Here is an 18,855-nt window from a genome sequence, read left to right on the forward strand (position 1 = left end):
GTTCACAGCTTGATAGAAAGCAGCTGTCAAACCTGTCATCCACCACAATCAAAGCATATATATCTTAACTGTGCTAATAAGTCACGTATGTAATAAGGCTGCAGGTGATGGATGTGCAAATATCCAAATGTTAGATTATTTAGTTAATACTATCTGTGAGTTATGTCAGGGCATGGGGAGGAGGAGACATGATTGACCTTCACATCAGGTGCTCTGTGAGGTCTCTGAATTCTCACAAATTTGCCATACACTTCAATTAACAGTAATGTGTTTTTAGAAACTGAATACTCTTTTGGGCAGTAGTGAAAACTGCAGGAAGTAAATATGTGAAGAAATGACTTGAATAGATGAGAAAACTGACCTTTCATGTGCTGTAAGTGAAGCAGCATACAAGTTCCTTTTCTTCATCTTGGGTTTTTGTATTCTGCAGATAGTGATCCCCCTGCCTAGGACAATGCCCTTGTCCCACGTATGGATGCAGGGGCCAAATTAAAATTGGTGATGGTATCTTAAGTGAAGATGCACTAAGTTTCTAGTATTTGTTTTTTTTAAAAATCACCATATTGGGGAGGGGGGTAAATTATTCATTCCATCTAAATAAACTCAAGTCACCGGTTTCTGTTTGTTTGTTTCTTGGTTAAGCTTAAAAATTAAAAGGCAGTGGTGAGCTCTGTCTATACATCAGTGGCAGGATATGCCCCCCAAGTGGATGCTTAAATATAATCATCAGAGCTCTAACATATTTTAGCAAATGCACAGGGTCCTTACAATAGTGTAAAATGCAGGTTTTTCTGCCTTTGGCAATAAGGGGCTTTCATTTCAGTCATGAGTGGTTCCATCTCTGCTGGTAGATTGACCTCTTTTGCTTTGCTAAAGAGATCAAAAAAGCCTTAGTCACCAAATAATTCTGTTATTAAGATTGCTGTTCAGAAATCTAGTAACAATCATATTCCTGGTATTGTTCCTCTGTGGAATGTTTCTTGTTCCTCAACAGTGAGAAGGGAGACTGAAGTTTGCCATTCTTAATTGATGGGGTCCCTTGCTGAATAGGGCCTCTAGGACTGAAGAATGGAATTCTTGCATGCACCTGTTTTACACTGTTACCACCACAACTAACGTTGAGATTATTTTTGTGTAAGAGCTTGTGAATTTTCCTACTGTGCAACATGTGCAGCATGCAACGTTTGTGAATGAGATGCATGCACAAAGCATAAGTGATTAGTACTTGTGTTTTTTGCAGTGGCGCAAAATGCTTGATCTTGTGAATGCTGGAAGTTGCTACTGCCATGCCAAAGCTCAATAGCACCTTCTGTCTAGTAAATTGGTCAGAGGCTGTTTTGAGGACAGGCCTAAAATCTTCTGTGCAGTGAATGCATTTAGCCTACGGTTCCAAAACAGTGGTCTACAAAGTGCTTGTAGTAGGGTGACCAAACAGCAAGTGTAAAAAATCGGGACAGGGGATGGGGGGTAATAGGTGCCTATATAAGAAAAAGCCCCCAAAATTGGGATTGTCCCTGTAAAATTGGGACAGCTGGTCACCCTAGCTTGTGGCTCCTGGAAAGCTGGTTTGTCACATGATGCTGGCTTCTTCTCATTTCCGGCTGCTCTAAAGTTTCTCTCTCACCAGCAGAAGTTGATCCAATAAAAGTCTCACCCACCTTGTCCCTGTGTAGATATGCAATGAACATTTTATAGTTCCTGATTTAGAAATGTTAAAAGAAGAAATCTTAAAATGCATACTGTGTGTTAGCGGGCTATAATGACAAGTAAACTTTTAATTCTAAAAATTTCAGGCACTTTCCCCACTTCTGGTGATTTTTTTTTTTAAAAGTTAAAGCAGGATGTGTGAAAGTATCTTTGTAAGTTTTGCATGCTTAGTCTTGTACAGACTTGTGTTTAACCTCTCCGTTCAGAATTGTTTGCTTTTCCAGTCTATTTGTAATTCTTTCTAGTTCAGATTAATTTAAAGTGTCTTAACGTAGTATACCAGTTTCCTTTGTTTAAATCACTTGTCAATGTTCCTAATATTTCAAGTAGATACCTTGGTTGATCAGATACTACCAGAGTTACGAATGGGTAAGTGGTCAGAGAGGGATAATTCTCAAGCCCCTAATTAGAGAAGATCTTTAAAAAGACTTTTATCCAGTATACCCACGTCTCACTACTTGAAGGGAGCATCTTTTTGCTTTTACTGACTTTTAGCTGGTCACCCCCTTAAAGATCTTTAAAGCTGCCAGTTGAAAGAACACATGTAATGCAGAAATGCATCTTGGAGCAAATAAGCTGTGGATACATTGCCCTTTTTTTTTTTGCTCTCTTCTGTGGTGCAAGCCATTGCTCAAGCACAGTGCACTTTGTTAATATGTAAGACTTTTGGCTTGCTAAATTACCTTTTTATCTCTGGTCCCTTGTAAGATTCTATGTTTGCAAATGTTCAGCAAGATACATAACATGACACAGCAAGAAAAGTGCAGATATACTTGTGAAATTGTGAGCTATTTAGTCTATTTACTAATGATCTTAGACATTTAAAAAATATATATATTTAACTTCTCTGTTGTCTAATGTTCAGTATCAAGGCTTCTGTTGTTGTTTGTGTCCCAGTTGTATGAATCTAAAGATAAATCATCCATAAATAAGCTCTTTTGCTCTCCAGGATATGTAATGATAGTTTTTGAGAGTCATGTACATACTGCTTTTTGTCATTGAAAGTTACATCTTCTAACTTTATATTTTTTGAGGTTAGGGAGTGCAGGAGTTGGAATAATTCTCAAAACCTTGAAGTTTTAGACAAGTGGGTCCCACTCACACACTAATTTAAGTATATACAGTTTAGGGACTAGATCTAATAAAAGTCCTTTAGGGTCATTAGAAGTTCTGGGTCCTAATGCAGTATTGGCCAAACTTGAAAATCAGTAATGAATTAAAACTTGAGTCGTGATCTCATGTAGTCACTAGTGTAAGTGTAGATTGACCAAAGTAATCTGCACCTATTCATTGCTGAAGCAAACAAAAATCCATATTTAAAAATTTTATTAAAGCTAATGTTAAATTATATAATATACAGGTTAAGAAAAGTGTCTGCACATCTAGGTATAGTGCTTACATTATCCACAAGTACAAAGTTTGTTTTTAAAGTCATAAAATACATATAATGCATAATCAGCAATAACCCAAATTAAGGTGAATCCGAATATTCAGGTACATCACTCATGAAAAGTTATACAGAGAGTTGGTTGTAGAAAGAAAATACAGGAATGAGTGTAGATTGTCCCTCAGTAATTGAGCATATTGCATGCTTTCTTCGCTAATGGAAATGTTTGCTGGTTTTAGTTTTGCTGGTAGTTTTTAGTTTTGCTGTGAATGGATTGGTAAATCGGTAGACATGTATGTGTGTTACTTTGACAAAGAATCAAGCTGCAGCCAAAAACGCCTATCATAATGCTACATAGAACAATTTATTTGGTTGTATTGGTATTATCCTAAAATAGTAACCTATTTTCCCCCACACTTCTGTATTATGAGATTAGGCTTTCCTTTTACACGTGCCAGTGTACTTTTTTGATTATCACTGTTAAATTTATTATTTTTTCAGTCATCTTCATGTTGTTGTTCAGTCTTTATGCTTTGTTGTATACTGCTCCTTACATTCTCTTCTTTCAGATTCTTCCTAAAAACGTCCACATTTTTCCTTTAATCCTGTTGTGCTTCAAATTCAGTCACCCATTGTATTATTTATATTTGAGCAATATTGGTTGTGTTGGAATTGTAAATTTCTATAGCATCTACTACTGTGTAAAGTCAGGGGCAAGGACAAGCTCCATTTATGTCTATACAGCACTGGGCACACTACTGGTATTCAGATAATACTGTGGGGATACAATTTTCCCAATGTTGTGTGTGGTTCACTGAGAACATCTGCTAATATTTTGTTTTAAAATGCAACTAGTTCCACCTTCAATTTTGTTTTGAAAATAGTTTACATTTTGAATGTATTTTAAATAAGAAATCAGATAACCAATCTTGTAGGTTGCCTAAATTGGTTTAAATTACATAATACATGAGCTTCATGGGATGTTTGTATTAATACAAATGTTTTAATTTTTGTGAAATGTAATCCTTAAAAATGAACTACTAGGTTGTGTATAAAAAGCTTAACATCCCCATCCAGCTACTGGATGTATGTGTAGACTGGAAAATAGCAAATATATTTTAAAACAAAAAAAATGCTTATTTGCTACTTTCATTACCCACCAAGTCCTGAGTCTGAGATTTTTATATTCTCCTTCAACGAACAGTCCATGCCATCACAAACCTGAAATAGCTTTTTACTCCTTCCTTTATATTTTACAGTGAAAGGCAAAGAACAAGAGAAGACCACAGATGTAAAAGCAATTAAAAGTAAGCTCAAGATTTACTGAACTCTATGGAAAGACAATAAAATCCACAACACTGCCATATTTTTGTAACCAGCTGTTCATTTCGTTATCACTGAAGAGGAGTACACCTTGTACTAAAAAAAAGTAAATAGTTTATCCGTCTCCAGGTGGCCTATAGTAAATTGAAAACTGATCTTTCCTGATAACTGTCATCTTACCAGATCCGGAAGCATGGAAAGTTATTCATTCTTTCTTGGGTTTTATTTCAAAATTATCATAAAATTATATATCTGATCACCTTGCAAATAGTGATTATTCCTTATCTGCAGTAGATTGCTTTCTGAGGTTTTTGGGAGCTTTTTCTGGTATGTAATTTATTTTGCAATTTTGATAATGTGACTTTGCATTGCCTAACTTACAGAACAGGAAGCCAGGTTCTGATTTTGCTTTTACTAATGTAAATATGGAGTAGCTCAATTTAAGTCTGGAGTGGCTTCAGACTTACACCAGTGGAGTGGAGATCCAGATCTTGTTCAGAAGGAGCAGCTACCCTAATACTACACTATATAGTATAAAAGTTTTGTTGTCGTTACATGACTTAATGTTGAAAATTTTCCTTGATTTGTTGGTAACTCTCTATATAGCATGTTAAGCCAAGGGAAAACAACACATCTAATTTGTAGTTTTCAATTTTATACATGTTCACTTTTTAGTTCAGCTTCCCTTTGGTATTGCTGCAATAATTAAGCTGTTCTTATGTGCCTCAAATATAACTTTATTTCAGTACTTTATAAAGTGTTGTCTGGGCTTTAAGAAAAGTGTACAAGCATCTTTGAGCACATTGATTTATCTTTGAAGCAGTACAAGAAGCAAAGTCATCCTAACCAAGTTAACAGGATGCCCTGCGATTATTAGTCATGACTACTTATTAGTTCAAGCAGATTGCTAAGGAAAGGCTATGACATGGCCACTGTGTAAAGTAATATAAAACTTCAAATACAATTTAGTTTATTACAGAACAAGAACTGCAGATGTTGAGCAAAATGGGAGCAGCTTCCCTGTTTGGCAGAGCACTTTTCAGTGATCTGCATCGTATGAGGTTAGAGATTTAACACTATCTAGAAGTTTTAGAATAGGTATTTCATCCTTAGAGTTTATTAAACTTAAATTCTGTTTATAGTAAAGCTAGGAGCCTTAAAACTAAATCAGAAAGGTTAAACCATTATCAGATGGGTCTCTTTTTTTTTTTCTACACAGTGTCCTCCAGCAAGTAATCTTCAATTGCTGTGGTCAGCCAAGCAACTGGCTGCTTCCCACAGGCTTGGAAGAACATGTGTTTTCCCATTCCTGTCTGCGATACATACCAAAGGCTTCTTGGAGAATAGCAAGCAGAATTTCAGTACCAAATATTTCAATTCAAGGAAAACCTCCACATATCTTACAAATTATTTCCAGTGACTACTTGCCAGAATCAGGCCTGTGTTCATGTTTATTCAGTCATGTACATTCAACAAGTGGAGAGGGAGACTATATTTACCCAGAGTTGTAGATTTGATTGTATTCTCTAATTAGCTAATTTAGCAAAACAAAACCATACAGCCATAGATTAAAAGTACAGAAAACAGACCACAAATCCTCAACAGGTAATTGATAATTACGTGAACAAGATAAAATCTAACCTACAGTGTCACATCTAATGAACAGCAAAGGGCCATAAAAACAAAGCAGGATGTCATATTTAGGTTAGGAGATCAGCTCACCATACCATTAATTCTAGGGTGCCTGTTGCCTGGGCATTTAAATGTGTTAATTCCCAGCCTGTATGTGTCATTAGATATTGCAAATATGAAAGAGGTGTGAAGAATTAAAGCCATTGAAACAAGTTTCCTTGACACATCAGTAAAATCCATTGTTATGTAATAGTGTAATAAGGCTGGGTGGGGATGGATCTCTTTGCCTGGCATCCTAGTCAAACTTAATATCCCAGAAGTTTCTAAAAATGAATATTATGAATATTGGCATAATGTTGCCTCTTGTTTTCTCTGCTTTCACTTAGGAAATAGAAAAGATTCTTATTGTTATGACAGAAATGTTTTCCTCTGAGGAAACTAGCCTCTGTCTCATTTCTCTTCAAATTCAAGCAGCCAGTATGATTCTTATCCTAATGCTGCTGCAACAGATTTATGTATTAGTACTTAGTCTCAGCTTCAATGAGCTTTTCATTATTTTCTCTGCTCATCAGTGCTTACTCTACTAGCCTTGTTTTCTCTAATGGCAAGCAAAGATAAAATAATTTTGGAAAGAGTAAATGTACCTATTAAAGTTCACAGGTGGTTTCATAGCATTGGATAATTTTCTCTGACCACATTAAAAGGTTTCCAAAAGAGAAGTGGAAATTGACCTATTTGTCCAGAATGAAGCTGCTGATGTTGTTCTGTAGTTTATTGAAAAAGTGTAAGACTGCTATGATAGTTCTCATACATGAGGCAGGTAAACTCTTGGGGTTAACGTTCTTTGTGTAAACTTAAACGTAGAGTCCTTGTTATTTGCTGAACAAATGTGATAAAGGAGAATGGGCAACACTATAAATGGGCTAAAGTGATATCATCATTGGCATGGAGAACCCACTTATTTCTAGTACCCCTGCTCTGGTCAGATAATTAAGCAGAGACTGACATACATCACTACAAATAGTGTTTTTGTAATAAGGATGCAGTTGAGCTAACACTGTAACTCATCTTATGGTACTTAGCATGGCATACTGTGTAGAAAAGGTTGCAAGTTTTTTCTTTTAATCATTGTTGTCTTGGTTCCAGCTTCAATACCAGTACATTCCCCTCAAAGAAGCACTAGAAATCATGCCTTGCTGGAGGCTGCAGGACCAAGCCATGTGGCAATTAATGCCATCTCCGCCAACATGGACTCTTTTTCTAGCAGTCGGACAGCTGCTCTTAAGAAGCAGCCAAGTCACATGGAGGCTGCACATTTTGGAGACCTAGGTAAGACCTTGCTGTTCTCTAATATAGGTGAGCCATATCTTTTCATATCCTGTGAATATTATATGTGCTGACCACTACGACAAGGTAGCATTGAGGCAAGTAGCTTAGTAAGGTTAAAAAAATTAGACACAAGAATAGTATCTTAGTTATACTGCAAAGAGCAAAATAACATGGGCTATCCATTCAGTATAAAGCATACTTGTTACCAGTTGGGATCAAAACAAAATGTGCCCTGCCCTATAGTTATTTACAGTAAAGTATACTATGAAAGTGTTGCACCTTCCTATAAAACACTGTTGATGGCACTGTCAAAGAGGATAGCACACTAGATGGGCTATGGGTCTGTTCCACTGTGGGCCCCTTCTGTGTTCCTTCATTGCAGGTTCCTCCATGGGTATGTGTCAATTTATGTGTAGGCTTAGTACATCTGTAAATATTAGATTCCTGATCACTCACTTTATTTTGTTTTCTGTTTAGAGCTCTTTTCATCACCAGTGGGCTCTCTATAAATGGATTTTTGGGTTGGCTATGGTGAATGAAGATTATACTTTTAAAAAAAAGAAGTTCATGAGGAGTCTTTTTGCTTCATACTGTACGTTGTGGCCATTTGTGCTGCAGGCAGTACCTTTGTACTAGGCCTCTAAGGCTACTCTGACAGTGTCAGTTTGTTTTTTATTAAGGCACTGGAAAACTTCATTGGACTAACCCCAGAGTAGCCACAAGCTTAGATACATAGGTTCTTAAATTATACTCATTGTGGTATCTTACATAGAGGCTTGAATTTGCCATTCTCTAGGGCCATAGATCCTCAACGTTGGTAGTCACCAGCCTGTAACTGTAAGGGACAGAATCAAAACTGATGGGAAGGCTGATGAGGAACTAGCCCCCAGCTTCTGGAGACCCCCTCATGTAGCTGCTGGCAGGGTGGAATCCAACACCTACTGCAAGAGAGAATTTAAAAAAAAGAAACACTAAAAAACCCAGGTGGTGGGTCTCCTGCCTGGAATGATGACAGAAGCCCCCACCAACTGATTAGGTAACAGGCTACAAGGATGCTAGAGAGAAGTCCGAACAGGAGACCAAGGCTGTATTCCTTCTGCTCTGTACCCCTGCCAAAGAGTGCAGAAGGAAAGGTGTGTGCCTTGTGCATTCCAGCTGCCTCATCCTCTGGGTCAGAAATGACAAGCAGGTTTGCTAAAGGGTACAAGGCATCCATTATAAAAGTTTATTTTGTTTGTTTTAATCTCAACAAGCCTAAGCTAAGTAATGTCAATCTTGCAGAGTTCTTATAGTTGATCCTTCTGAACCACACAAGCTGTTTATACAGAGCAGGCAAAATGCCATTTAGAGTGACCCAACAAATCAATTTACCAATATTTTGCAGGCTAGACATTTTTGAATGTGAAATAGTAAACACTACTAGAAAATGAGGTTTTTATGTTTAACTTCCTCATTGTACGTCGGAATGCTCAATAAACATGCTGTTCAAAAGCCCTTTTGGCACTGCTCGCTGTACCATCCACTGACTGTTACGGATTGATTTCACTCACGGATGATGGCACAGCTTGTGAGCAGAGGAAGGCTTGAGTGTTCAATGTTGCTAAAGTGTTATCAGTGCATTCTTATGGCTTACCTTCAGAGTTTTTTAAAATGCATTCAGAGTTTGAGGAAAGTTAAGATAGCAGTTATAATGACTGTCATGGATTTAATATGTGAAAGTATAGAGCAGAGGTTGCAAGAAGTGGAGTAAGCAAAGTCTGTGTGCGTAGGGTGGTTTTCACACACTCCCACCTCACATGATCTAGGCATGCATTAGGAAATGCCTGTAAGGATTAGTTGCGTAAGGCCTCTTTGTGCCTAAGTATTTGATACATTGGTTGAATAATCAAATTTTTCTGTCTATTTGACAGTAGGATGAGAACTTTACTGGATTGATCAAATATAAATAATTTTTTTTTTTAAATGGTAGGCATTTCCACTTTCCAAATACTTGTTGGGTAGGAAATGCATTTTACACCAAACTTGTAGGGGTACTTCAGAATCCCACCCCCTCTTCTCCTCCGCCCCCTCCCCCCCCCGGTTGCATTTTGGTAATTGTATATCAGATGCCAACATGTAGAATATTGTGTAAACTCTCTGATGCTTTTTCTTTAGGCCGATCGTGTCTGAATTATCAGGCTCAAGAGACCAAATCAAGCCTTTCAAAGACCCTTGAGCAAGTCCTGCGGGACAGTGTTGCCCTCCCTTATTTTATCCAGTTTATGGCACTGCGTAGAATGGAACATTTGGTTAAATTCTGGTTAGAGGCTGAAAGCTTTCACTCCACAACATGGTCCCGCATAAGAGCACACAGCCTGAACACAGTTAAACAGAGTTCGTTGGCAGAGCCAGTGTTTCCCTCAGTAAAACAGCATGAAACCACAGTATCTTCTCCAACTGGATTGCTTGACGAGAGGTTGGAGGATTCCAGCACAGTCCATCTGCTCATGACCAAGACAGTACCAACAAACCTGAATGATAGAATTGGCAACATTCAGAACCACTTGCTGTCAAGCCACGATAGCAATAATGCCAGGGTACTTCATCTTGGGAAGTCTGAGGCAGGGACCCATTCTGTTCCAGCTGAACAGCAAGACTCTTCCAAGCTTACAGTATCAAACAGAAACAGCCCCTCTTCTGCACTAGAGGACTTGTCAGGAAAACTAATGAAAAGTAAGTGCATCAGTGGTTCTGTTACATGCCTGGTTCCTCTGCCTCTTGTCTGCAAGTGGAGGAATATGGGAGGGTAAATAAAAACCTTTTTAAAAATACATTTTACTCCTAATGTATGGGTGCACCTGACTAACATGTATCTGAAACCTTTTTTCAAAGAAAATGACTAATTTATTGCTAGTATAATAGCTCAGCGTTATGGTGCTACATAATCCTTAATCAAATTTTAGGATTCTCAGAGTAGACCCATTAAATCAGATTTTTTACAATGTAGGTGGATTTTCCTGCAGAAGCAATCCTATTCCCAAGGAAAGGCATAAATGGAGAGATGAACAATCATCATGTTAAGAGGACTAATTGTGCTAGATTCATGTCTGATTCTGACAATAGCTACCTCAGGAAGCTTCCCTTATCCTGAAATCCTAGGAAAACTCTTACGAACTTGCAGTTGCTATAGGTCTTATCAATTTCCATGTTAAAGACTATATGCTAACTATTGATAGTTTAATGGACACACTCCCCTAAAGAGAAACAAAAGGTATGGGCTTATTACAATTGGGATAGGTTTAATGTGTTAATTCTGGTCACATAGGAGGCATCCAGTTTGGGAATCTCCCCTCAGTATGCTCACCTTTCTCTCATTAATACCAATTGACACTGAAGTGGAACACCTAAAAGGTTATGGGCAAAATCATTCCTGGGCCTGGGTAAAAAGGGCAGTTGCTTTGAAACACTTTGCCCTATCAGAGAACTAGCAGTGATGCATGCTTTCTCTTTTTAACAATATTGTATCTGTACCACAGAAAATAATGGCATTTGCAGCAGCATAAAATATTTGTGAACTAAGGTAGATGGGTTACTTTGGAAACTACCTCTGCTGAACGTTCAGGGATGTGTACTGCCATCAGACCACTGAAGTCGATGAGATTAGACCGATGTACCAAAACAGATATTCTGCTTCATTGAGAAAAGAAAATGTTGTGGGTTGGAAAGGTGGATGGGCAGGGGTTGGGGGACGAAGCTAAAGAATCACTTTGACAAACAAAGCAACCATGAAAACCGCCTTGTGTTCTATTAACTGAGTCTCCGCATTGATACCCTAACAAACAGACCTGCTTAGACCACAGAGCCATGATGGAGCTCTAACCTTAGATTTATCCCATGTAACTTTCTTTAAAATAAATAAGTCAGACTCATACTGCTGCTGAGAATGATGCCCTAGCTCAGATTGTTTTTATATTTACATTTATATATATAAATTCTCAGTAGCAGCAGGGATTAAAAAAAGGGAAGCATTGAATTCTGAAAGGAGGAACTGTCAAGATACTGTGTAGGCCAATGTTAAAGCTGAACTCCTTTGTGTCATCTTTTGAAAGATTTATGTTAAATATTATGCTGTCAAACAGACATCAAAACCATTACATACTCTGGCATTGTACCTTTACCTACATGAGTAATCTTGTGAAATCAAGGCAATCTCGGTAATGGCTTTTCTATTTTAAAAAATTGTCGCAAAACTTGAATGACAATGCGGGAAGGAGGGTGATAGTTGCCTCTGCCTGGAAGCTGTATATATTATATCTTGTAAAATAACATATAGTTACAAATCCTCTCAAGAATGTGTACGGAAAATGTTTTTGCTCTTGGATTTATTTGATCAAACGTCTCATAATTGATCTAATTTGGGGCTCAATCCTTCACATGCTGCTGGGAGTAGTACTTATTACCATGAGCAGGAGCACAGACAGTAATTTGATTATTTATGGTAGTATGTTAATAAGTGGCATGCCCCGTAATCCCCTTTTGCATTTCTCCTCACCCTGCACCTGCCCAATTATGTGTGTGTGTCTAAACAAAAACAAAAATGAAACATCCCTTTCACAACATGCTGTTTGCTTGAGTGTTGCATCCTTTTCCTCTGACCTTTGTCTATCTTGTGTGTTTTGATTGTAAGTTCTTTAGGGCTGGGACCAGTTCTTATGTACAGCATCTAGCACAGTGAAACTCCAATTCTATTTGGGGCCTCTAGTTGCTATAACAATTTTTAAAAAAAGGGTGTGGGGGGAGTGTTTGCAGGAACTGGGATTCTTTTTTTTTTTTTTTTAAAGCAATCTAAAGGGTTTGGGGCATAGATGCCTGAAATACTAGACATTGTCATTGACTTTGCTACAGAGTTCATTCAAATTTTTGGGGGTTCTTGACATTTTTGTAAATGGAAACTAAAATTAGCTAATGGCAATTTTATTTGTATTCAAATTGGAACAAAAATGTTTAATTCTGTTGCTGATGGGATGTTCTTGTGTATAAGAGAAGAATCGTTTCTAGTTGTAATGTAAGCCCTCTGCATAGTATCAACTCAGAATAGTAATCATAAAATGATCTTTCTTTCCTTATTCATCTGTATTAACAATTTCCAGTTACCAAAGACAAGTTTGTCAAAAGAGCATAAATTAAGTTTTGTATGTTTACTGAACTCATTTGATTTGAAGAAACTGAATGTATAACTGAATTTCCACAAGTAAAGTGACACCGATTAAGGGTTTGTCATAAACAAATTATTTTTCCAACAATGTGTCTTAATGAAATATAATTAAATGGAATTTTATACTAAGAAGTGACATTTAGGTTGTGTAGTGTTCAAATAGTTTTTAGTTTCCATCTGTTACATTTATGGACTTGATTACTTGAAAGTGGAGGTAAGAGAAACAACCCGTTAAGCAAGCTTTGTGTTTGAGGCTAAAAGCAAATGCAGTTCATGTATTAATAATGCCAGGCTAAAGATAGATGTCTGATGTTGCACAGCCTGGTAGTGCAACTTATTTTTATATTGGCTAATTCTTTCAGGGGGTTGTACTTATAACATATTTTCTGTATTTAAGGATGGTGTCTGCCAGTAGGAGTTAGGACAACAGCATGGATGAATAACAGAAAATAGGTGCAGGGGACTTCGTAGTACTTCTGATACCTCACTTTAAAAAATACCAGAATTCCACTGTAACGTGGCAGCTTTCTGCACAACTATGAAGAGGGCCAGAGTTTGGGAGCTGTCTTAGGATTCTTGCTTTACTGAGGTGGGCCTGGAAGATAATACATTCCACCCATGTGGTGGACGTGAGGGATTGCAGAGCTGCACCCCTCTTATTCAGTCCTATTGGCTGGTGCATGGTGTTCTTATGGTAGCCTGGGGTGTGCTGTAATCTGCCTAGAGACAGGGCTGTCATGATAGGAATTGCTGTCCAGAGAATAGAATAGGAAGTTAAAAGGTTGGAGAAAAGGAGAGCCATTTCTGATAGATGCTTCCTGTTCCTAAATGGAAATGCATATCATTTACTCATCTTACAGATATACATCAATGGATCTTAAGTTCAACTTGTGTTTTCTTCTTTTAGGTATAGAGCGGGATGCAGTTATTACTTTTACCAAATATATTTCTCCAGATGCTGCTAAACCAATACCTATTACAGAGGCAATGAGGAATGACATAGTGGGTAAGAACATGCTGTATTTAATAAAATTGACTTGACCCATTGCATCTCCCAAAAGCAATTGCATTGGTATGCAACAGAATGGATTCCTCTTTGTTTCTCACGACAACAGAATTGTGTTTTCATTTTTTATGAGTTTAAAACATCAGCAGTAAATAGATCGTAAAATATACACCTAATTACTTCAGAAATCCCCAACTATTTATTAAATTTTTCTATGGTGCTTATTTCTGTAGCATCTGAGCACCTCACATACATTAAGGCAGTGGTTCTCAACCAGGGGTATGTGTACCCTTGGGGGTTACGCAGAGGTCTTTCCGGGGGTACATCAACTCATCTAGATATTTGCCTAGTTTTACAACAGGCTACATAAAAAGCCTAGCAAAGTCAGTAAAAACTAAAATTTCATACACACAATGACTTGTTTATACTGCTCTATAGACTATACACAGAAATGTAAGTATAATATTTATATTCCAATTGATTTATTTTATAATTATATGGTAAAAAATAAGAAAGTAAGCAATTTTTCAGTAATAGTGTGCTGTGACACTTTTTTGTATTTTTGTATTGTGTGCTGTGCCACTGATATTGTAAACAAGTAGTTTTTAAGTGAGGTGAAACTTGGGGGTATGCAAGACAAATCAGACTCCTGAAAAGTGTACAGTAGTCTGGAAAGGTTCAGAGCCACTGCATTAAGTGATTTACCGTCTTTCTAGTATGAAAGTTTTATAATCCACATTATGCAGATGGGAATCATAGAATATCAGGGTCGGAAGGGACCTCAGGAGGTCATCTAGTCCAACCGCCTGCTCAAAGCAGGACCAATCCCCAATTCTTGCACCAGATCACTAAATGGCCCCCTCAAGGATTGAACTCACAACCCTGGGTTTAGCAGGCCAATGCTCAAACATCCCTTCCTCCTGAAACACAGAGAAGAAACAGACCTTGCTTATGTTAATACAGGAATGTTTGGCATAGTTAGGAATAGAACCCAGATCTCCTGAGTCCCAGTTCAATATTTTAACCATGAGAATATCCTTCTCATTTTATAGACATTTGAAATAAAACTTTTAAAAAGTTCTTTGAACAGTCAGAACTTGTTAATCCCAGTTGGCTTGAACTGTTGATTTTTTTTCATTAGACTTATCACCAATGATTTCTTTTAGCTAAATAAACCCAACTCCCCATTAAAATTGGTCTGGTCTCTTTTACAGCAAAGATTTGTGGGGAGGATGGACAGGTGGATCCTAACTGTTTCGTTACTGCACAGTCAATAGTGTTTAATGCAATGGAACAAGAGTAAGTTGATGCCGTGGTTTGGCTTTATCATGTTGTGTGTTCTTTCCTCTTACGCTATTTTTCAAAAACAGTTTCATAGATCTAAGGGTAAACATATTTATATAGTTAAGTGAATAGTAATTGTGCTATGTCACTCTGTGCCACCTCTTATACTTGGAACAATCTGTCTTCATGCTCCAAAGCCCCTCCTTATACTCCAAATCTGTTATCATGATTGTTTCCCTGAAGTCATTTATAAATGCTACTGCTAGATAATTATGCCACTTTCAGTTCATACAGACGTACCACACACTATTGTTTATCTGTTTTGCCTTTATCTGACTAGTTTTTTAAGAATCTTGGGGTAGGGACAGTTTTATTTGTAAAATGCCATGTTTGCTGTTGGCACTTGATAGCTAATAATATTTAATATTGTTTTGTCCATGTGCAGGCACTTTAGTGAATTTTTGCGAAGTCACCATTTCTGTAAATACCAGATTGAGGTGCTGACCAGTGGGACTGTTTACCTGGCTGATATACTCTTCTGTGAATCAGCACTGTTCTATTTTTCTGAGGTAAGTTTCTCTCTCACCCCCTCAGTGTAGTGTAATAAAACCACATATGCCATAACAGCTTTATTTTAGGAGCCATTTATATAACTTGAAAATATTAAATATACCTAGTGCTAGGAACAAATGCATTAAACTATTTTTTTCCTGTCTCTGTAGAATCACTGCAAATGTTCTAATTTCTGTGTTATCTTTTAGGCTGAGCTTTCACACATCTCATCTCCTGTTTAGAACTCCTTCATAGCACTCTTTTTGCTCTGTAGCAGGACATTGTTAAGCACTGGAATAAATTGCCTAGGGAGGTTATGGAAACTCCATCACTGGAGATTTTTAAGAGCAGGTTAGACAAATACCTGTCAGGAATTGTCTACATAATACTCAGTCCAGTCCTGCCATGAGTGCATGGGACTGAACTAGATGACCTCTTGAGGTCCCTTCCAGTCCCATGACTGTAACAGTTCATTTACCTACCCCTACAGGGCTGGTAGGAGGTTTAATATCTGTAAATCTTTTTGAGAATCTTGAAAAACCCTAAAGAAGTACCAGAAATTTTTGTAGCAAAGTGATGGGCACAACAACTTAATCTCTTGCAGAATAAGCTGGTGGCAGGTAGAATTGTTTAATCTTGCCTTGACTTTTAGCTATTTTATAATCTTGCCAAAAGAAGCATTGACAAGAAGTACTGGGCAAAATTCTGACCTGGGTCATGCTGGTATAAATCCAGAGTAACTCCATTGGCTTCACCAGCATGACTTCAGACCAGAACATGATGAATGTTTTGAATCTGAAACCTCTTCACAGTAGCAGTGCTCTCTAAGTTTGGGGAATTGGGCTTGTCAGCGGGCAAACCTGTTTTCATGGCTTAAGAGTGTTGCAAACTACACTGGCCCGTATGTCTTGAAATGGCAGATTAAGAAGCCCAAACATCCACACTGTTTCATGTTGCATTAAGATAAAGTCCACACAATGTGAAAATTATTTTTCTGTGTTCCTATGTGTTTTCATACAGTACAAGTACGTGTAATTATCCAAGCATCATCTGACACTGAAATTTTGGCCTTTATTGTTAGTGATTTTTTTTTTACTGTATTTGTGAGTGAAGACAGACTGTTAATCCCTGCTTTGTGTAACAATACATCTGAGCATCCAGAAGACCTATATGGTATCTGCCCAGATAATTCTTGTGTATTGATATGTGATTCAGGTTTTGGGGGGGTGGGGTGTATTTGAAAAGGGACCAGGCCTGTCTATGTTCCCCTTCCACTTCTTAGCTAAAATCTGTTTTCTCTTCTTTTAAAGAATGTTTCATATTTCTTAATTTCCCTTATAGTACATGGAAAAGGAAGATGCAGTTAATATATTACAGTTCTGGTTAGCAGCAGATAACTTCCAGTCTCAGCTTGCTGCCAAAAAGGGCCAGTATGATGGGCAGGAGGCACAGAATGATGCCATGATTTTATATGATAGGTAAGTTGTTCTAACAATTATTTGCCTCCACAGTTCCAGGTTGAAGAATCTAGTACTTGCATATGTGGCACTGAATACAACGATATTCTCTTATTCAGTAAACATCTTACATTCTTGGCTTTCTGTGTGCTTGGTATATGGGACTGAGGGGCACATGCTGAAGAGCATGTTTATTAAAGGTGACCTCCAGTGTAAATGGGTGGAAAATTGACTTTTTTAAGTTCCTTGTGTACAAAGAAGTCTAAAAGCTTTGAAAGTCATCTTGCATGTTCTTACATGAGAAATATTGAATGTTGTCTAGCCTATTTATGTTGGAGGACTCTATGGGTGGCTGGAGAACTAATGGCTTTGTGTCATCACAAGACCTGGGCAGTTGGTAGGGGAAGGATTTGTTTGTCACTGTTTACAACTCTGGGTTTTGAGTTTAATAGGTTTTAATTCAAACTCCTGATGTACAATTGAGAGCAAAACTCACTCTTCAATATTCAGGCACTCTCATGCCTTCAACAGAAGGTTGAGAAAACTTCCCACTTTAGTTATCTAGTCTTCCTAGGAGTCCTCTAGGAAAAACAGGGTTAGAAAACACTTGTTGTTTCTGATATTTAAGAAGTTGTTCATTTTGTTTTGTTTTTTTAATTACCACTTTTTGGGGAAAAAAACCTTTCAGACTTCCCTTTAGCTGTCATAAAGAAACAAGAAAGGGCACCAATAATGTAACTGCCACCCGAACCCTTGCATGTTGACTTCAATCATGTTCAAACAATAATGATTTCCTAAACTGCTTCTCAGAAAGCTTGTTCTAAAACTGAAGTTTGAGTACCCAGGGCCACAAGTTGTATTGAATGCATTTATTGCTGTGTTAGGAACTGGTGTCAGTGAGAGGGAACAGTCCCTGACCTATTTCAAACTAACCAGCTCATCTCAGTTCCCTAAAATCAGTTGTTTAATAGTGCAGTTAAGACAATGAACCTGCTTTGGGTTCTTAGTGCTTGCTGCCTCCTTGCTTTACAACATAGTATTGTGTGTGTAACACTGCCCATAAGCAGTCACATAATGTACTTTATTCCATTTACGCTTCTCTCATTTGAGGAGATATTTATAAAAAATGTTTATTTCCTCAGTTCAGGGATTTTTTCCTAACCTTTGGATATCATTTGTACATTCGTTTTGAGGCTAGTGACCACCTAGTGATAAAGTTATTTTGCCCACCTGTGAACATTTTGAAACTTGTCTTATGTATGGTTTTCTTCCACTATCATATGCTGCAGGTACTTCTCCCTTCAAGCCACACATCCTCTTGGATTTGATGACTTTGTGCGATTAGAAATTGAATCCAATATCTGCAGGGAAGGAGGTCCACTCCCTAACTGTTTTACTACTCCGTTACGGCAGGCCTGGACCACCATGGAGAAGGTAAACGAGAGCTTTTTGAAAACATTCTTGGAAAGTAGTAGAGAGAAAAGATGATCAATAATAAAATTAGAGATGGGGGCGGAAATTCTATCGGTTCTTAATCTTTCACCCTCTTGCTGCCTAGGTAATTGCCTAGGTAATTTGTTCAGTCTGTTTTTAAATCTTCCAAGCAAAGACATTTCTGTTAATTTTTTTTGTGAAATGGAGACTATTCCGCAGTCTAATATATCTCAAACTTTCTTCTGAGGTCATCTGCTAACCTCAGCTAATTTTTTGTTTCCTTCCGGAAACCCACTTCCTCCCTCATTACCTCTCTGCCGAGCCCACATCTTTGCAGAAAAAGACTCGTTAAAAATACTGATAGCTGATCATTAGGAGTTGCTTTGCAATTCTCTTGAGGGTGCTGTAACTGCCATATAACTATAGGCCACTAACTGAAGTATCTGAGTCATGAAGATAGTGGTTGCATTCTGTAGCTGGTAAAAACTCTTGAACAATTTAGTGAAAACATTTTCAGACTACAAGGATAGGGAGAAACAAGAGTAGGAGC

At 37.7% G+C, this 18,855-nt stretch overlaps 1 protein-coding gene across 3 annotated transcripts in view; it reads left to right on the forward strand.

The window, feature by feature from the left end:
- Positions 1 to 18,855, forward strand: part of LOC311532342 (A-kinase anchor protein 10, mitochondrial-like) — a 54,883-nt gene that overhangs the window by 6,595 nt on the left and 29,433 nt on the right. For 2 of the 3 annotated variants that reach the window (XM_084650713.1, XM_084650714.1), the window contains exons 2-9: positions 4,354 to 4,401; positions 7,196 to 7,378; positions 9,533 to 10,090; positions 13,480 to 13,578; positions 14,793 to 14,877; positions 15,308 to 15,431; positions 16,756 to 16,892; positions 18,161 to 18,305. In XM_084650713.1, coding sequence (XP_084506839.1) covers positions 4,354 to 4,401; positions 7,196 to 7,378; positions 9,533 to 10,090; positions 13,480 to 13,578; positions 14,793 to 14,877; positions 15,308 to 15,431; positions 16,756 to 16,892; positions 18,161 to 18,305 — 1,379 coding nt within the window. Of the gene's footprint in view, positions 1 to 4,353; positions 4,402 to 5,636; positions 6,023 to 7,195; positions 7,379 to 9,532; positions 10,091 to 13,479; positions 13,579 to 14,792; positions 14,878 to 15,307; positions 15,432 to 16,755; positions 16,893 to 18,160; positions 18,306 to 18,855 lie in introns of those variants that run through there. The other variant, XM_084650715.1, reaches the window with a different exon arrangement.

The sequence above is a fragment of the Lepidochelys olivacea genome, assembly GCF_965140295.1.
Source record: "Lepidochelys olivacea isolate rLepOli2 genome assembly, chromosome: 17".
In the NCBI taxonomy this organism is placed as follows: Eukaryota; Metazoa; Chordata; order Testudines; family Cheloniidae; genus Lepidochelys; species Lepidochelys olivacea.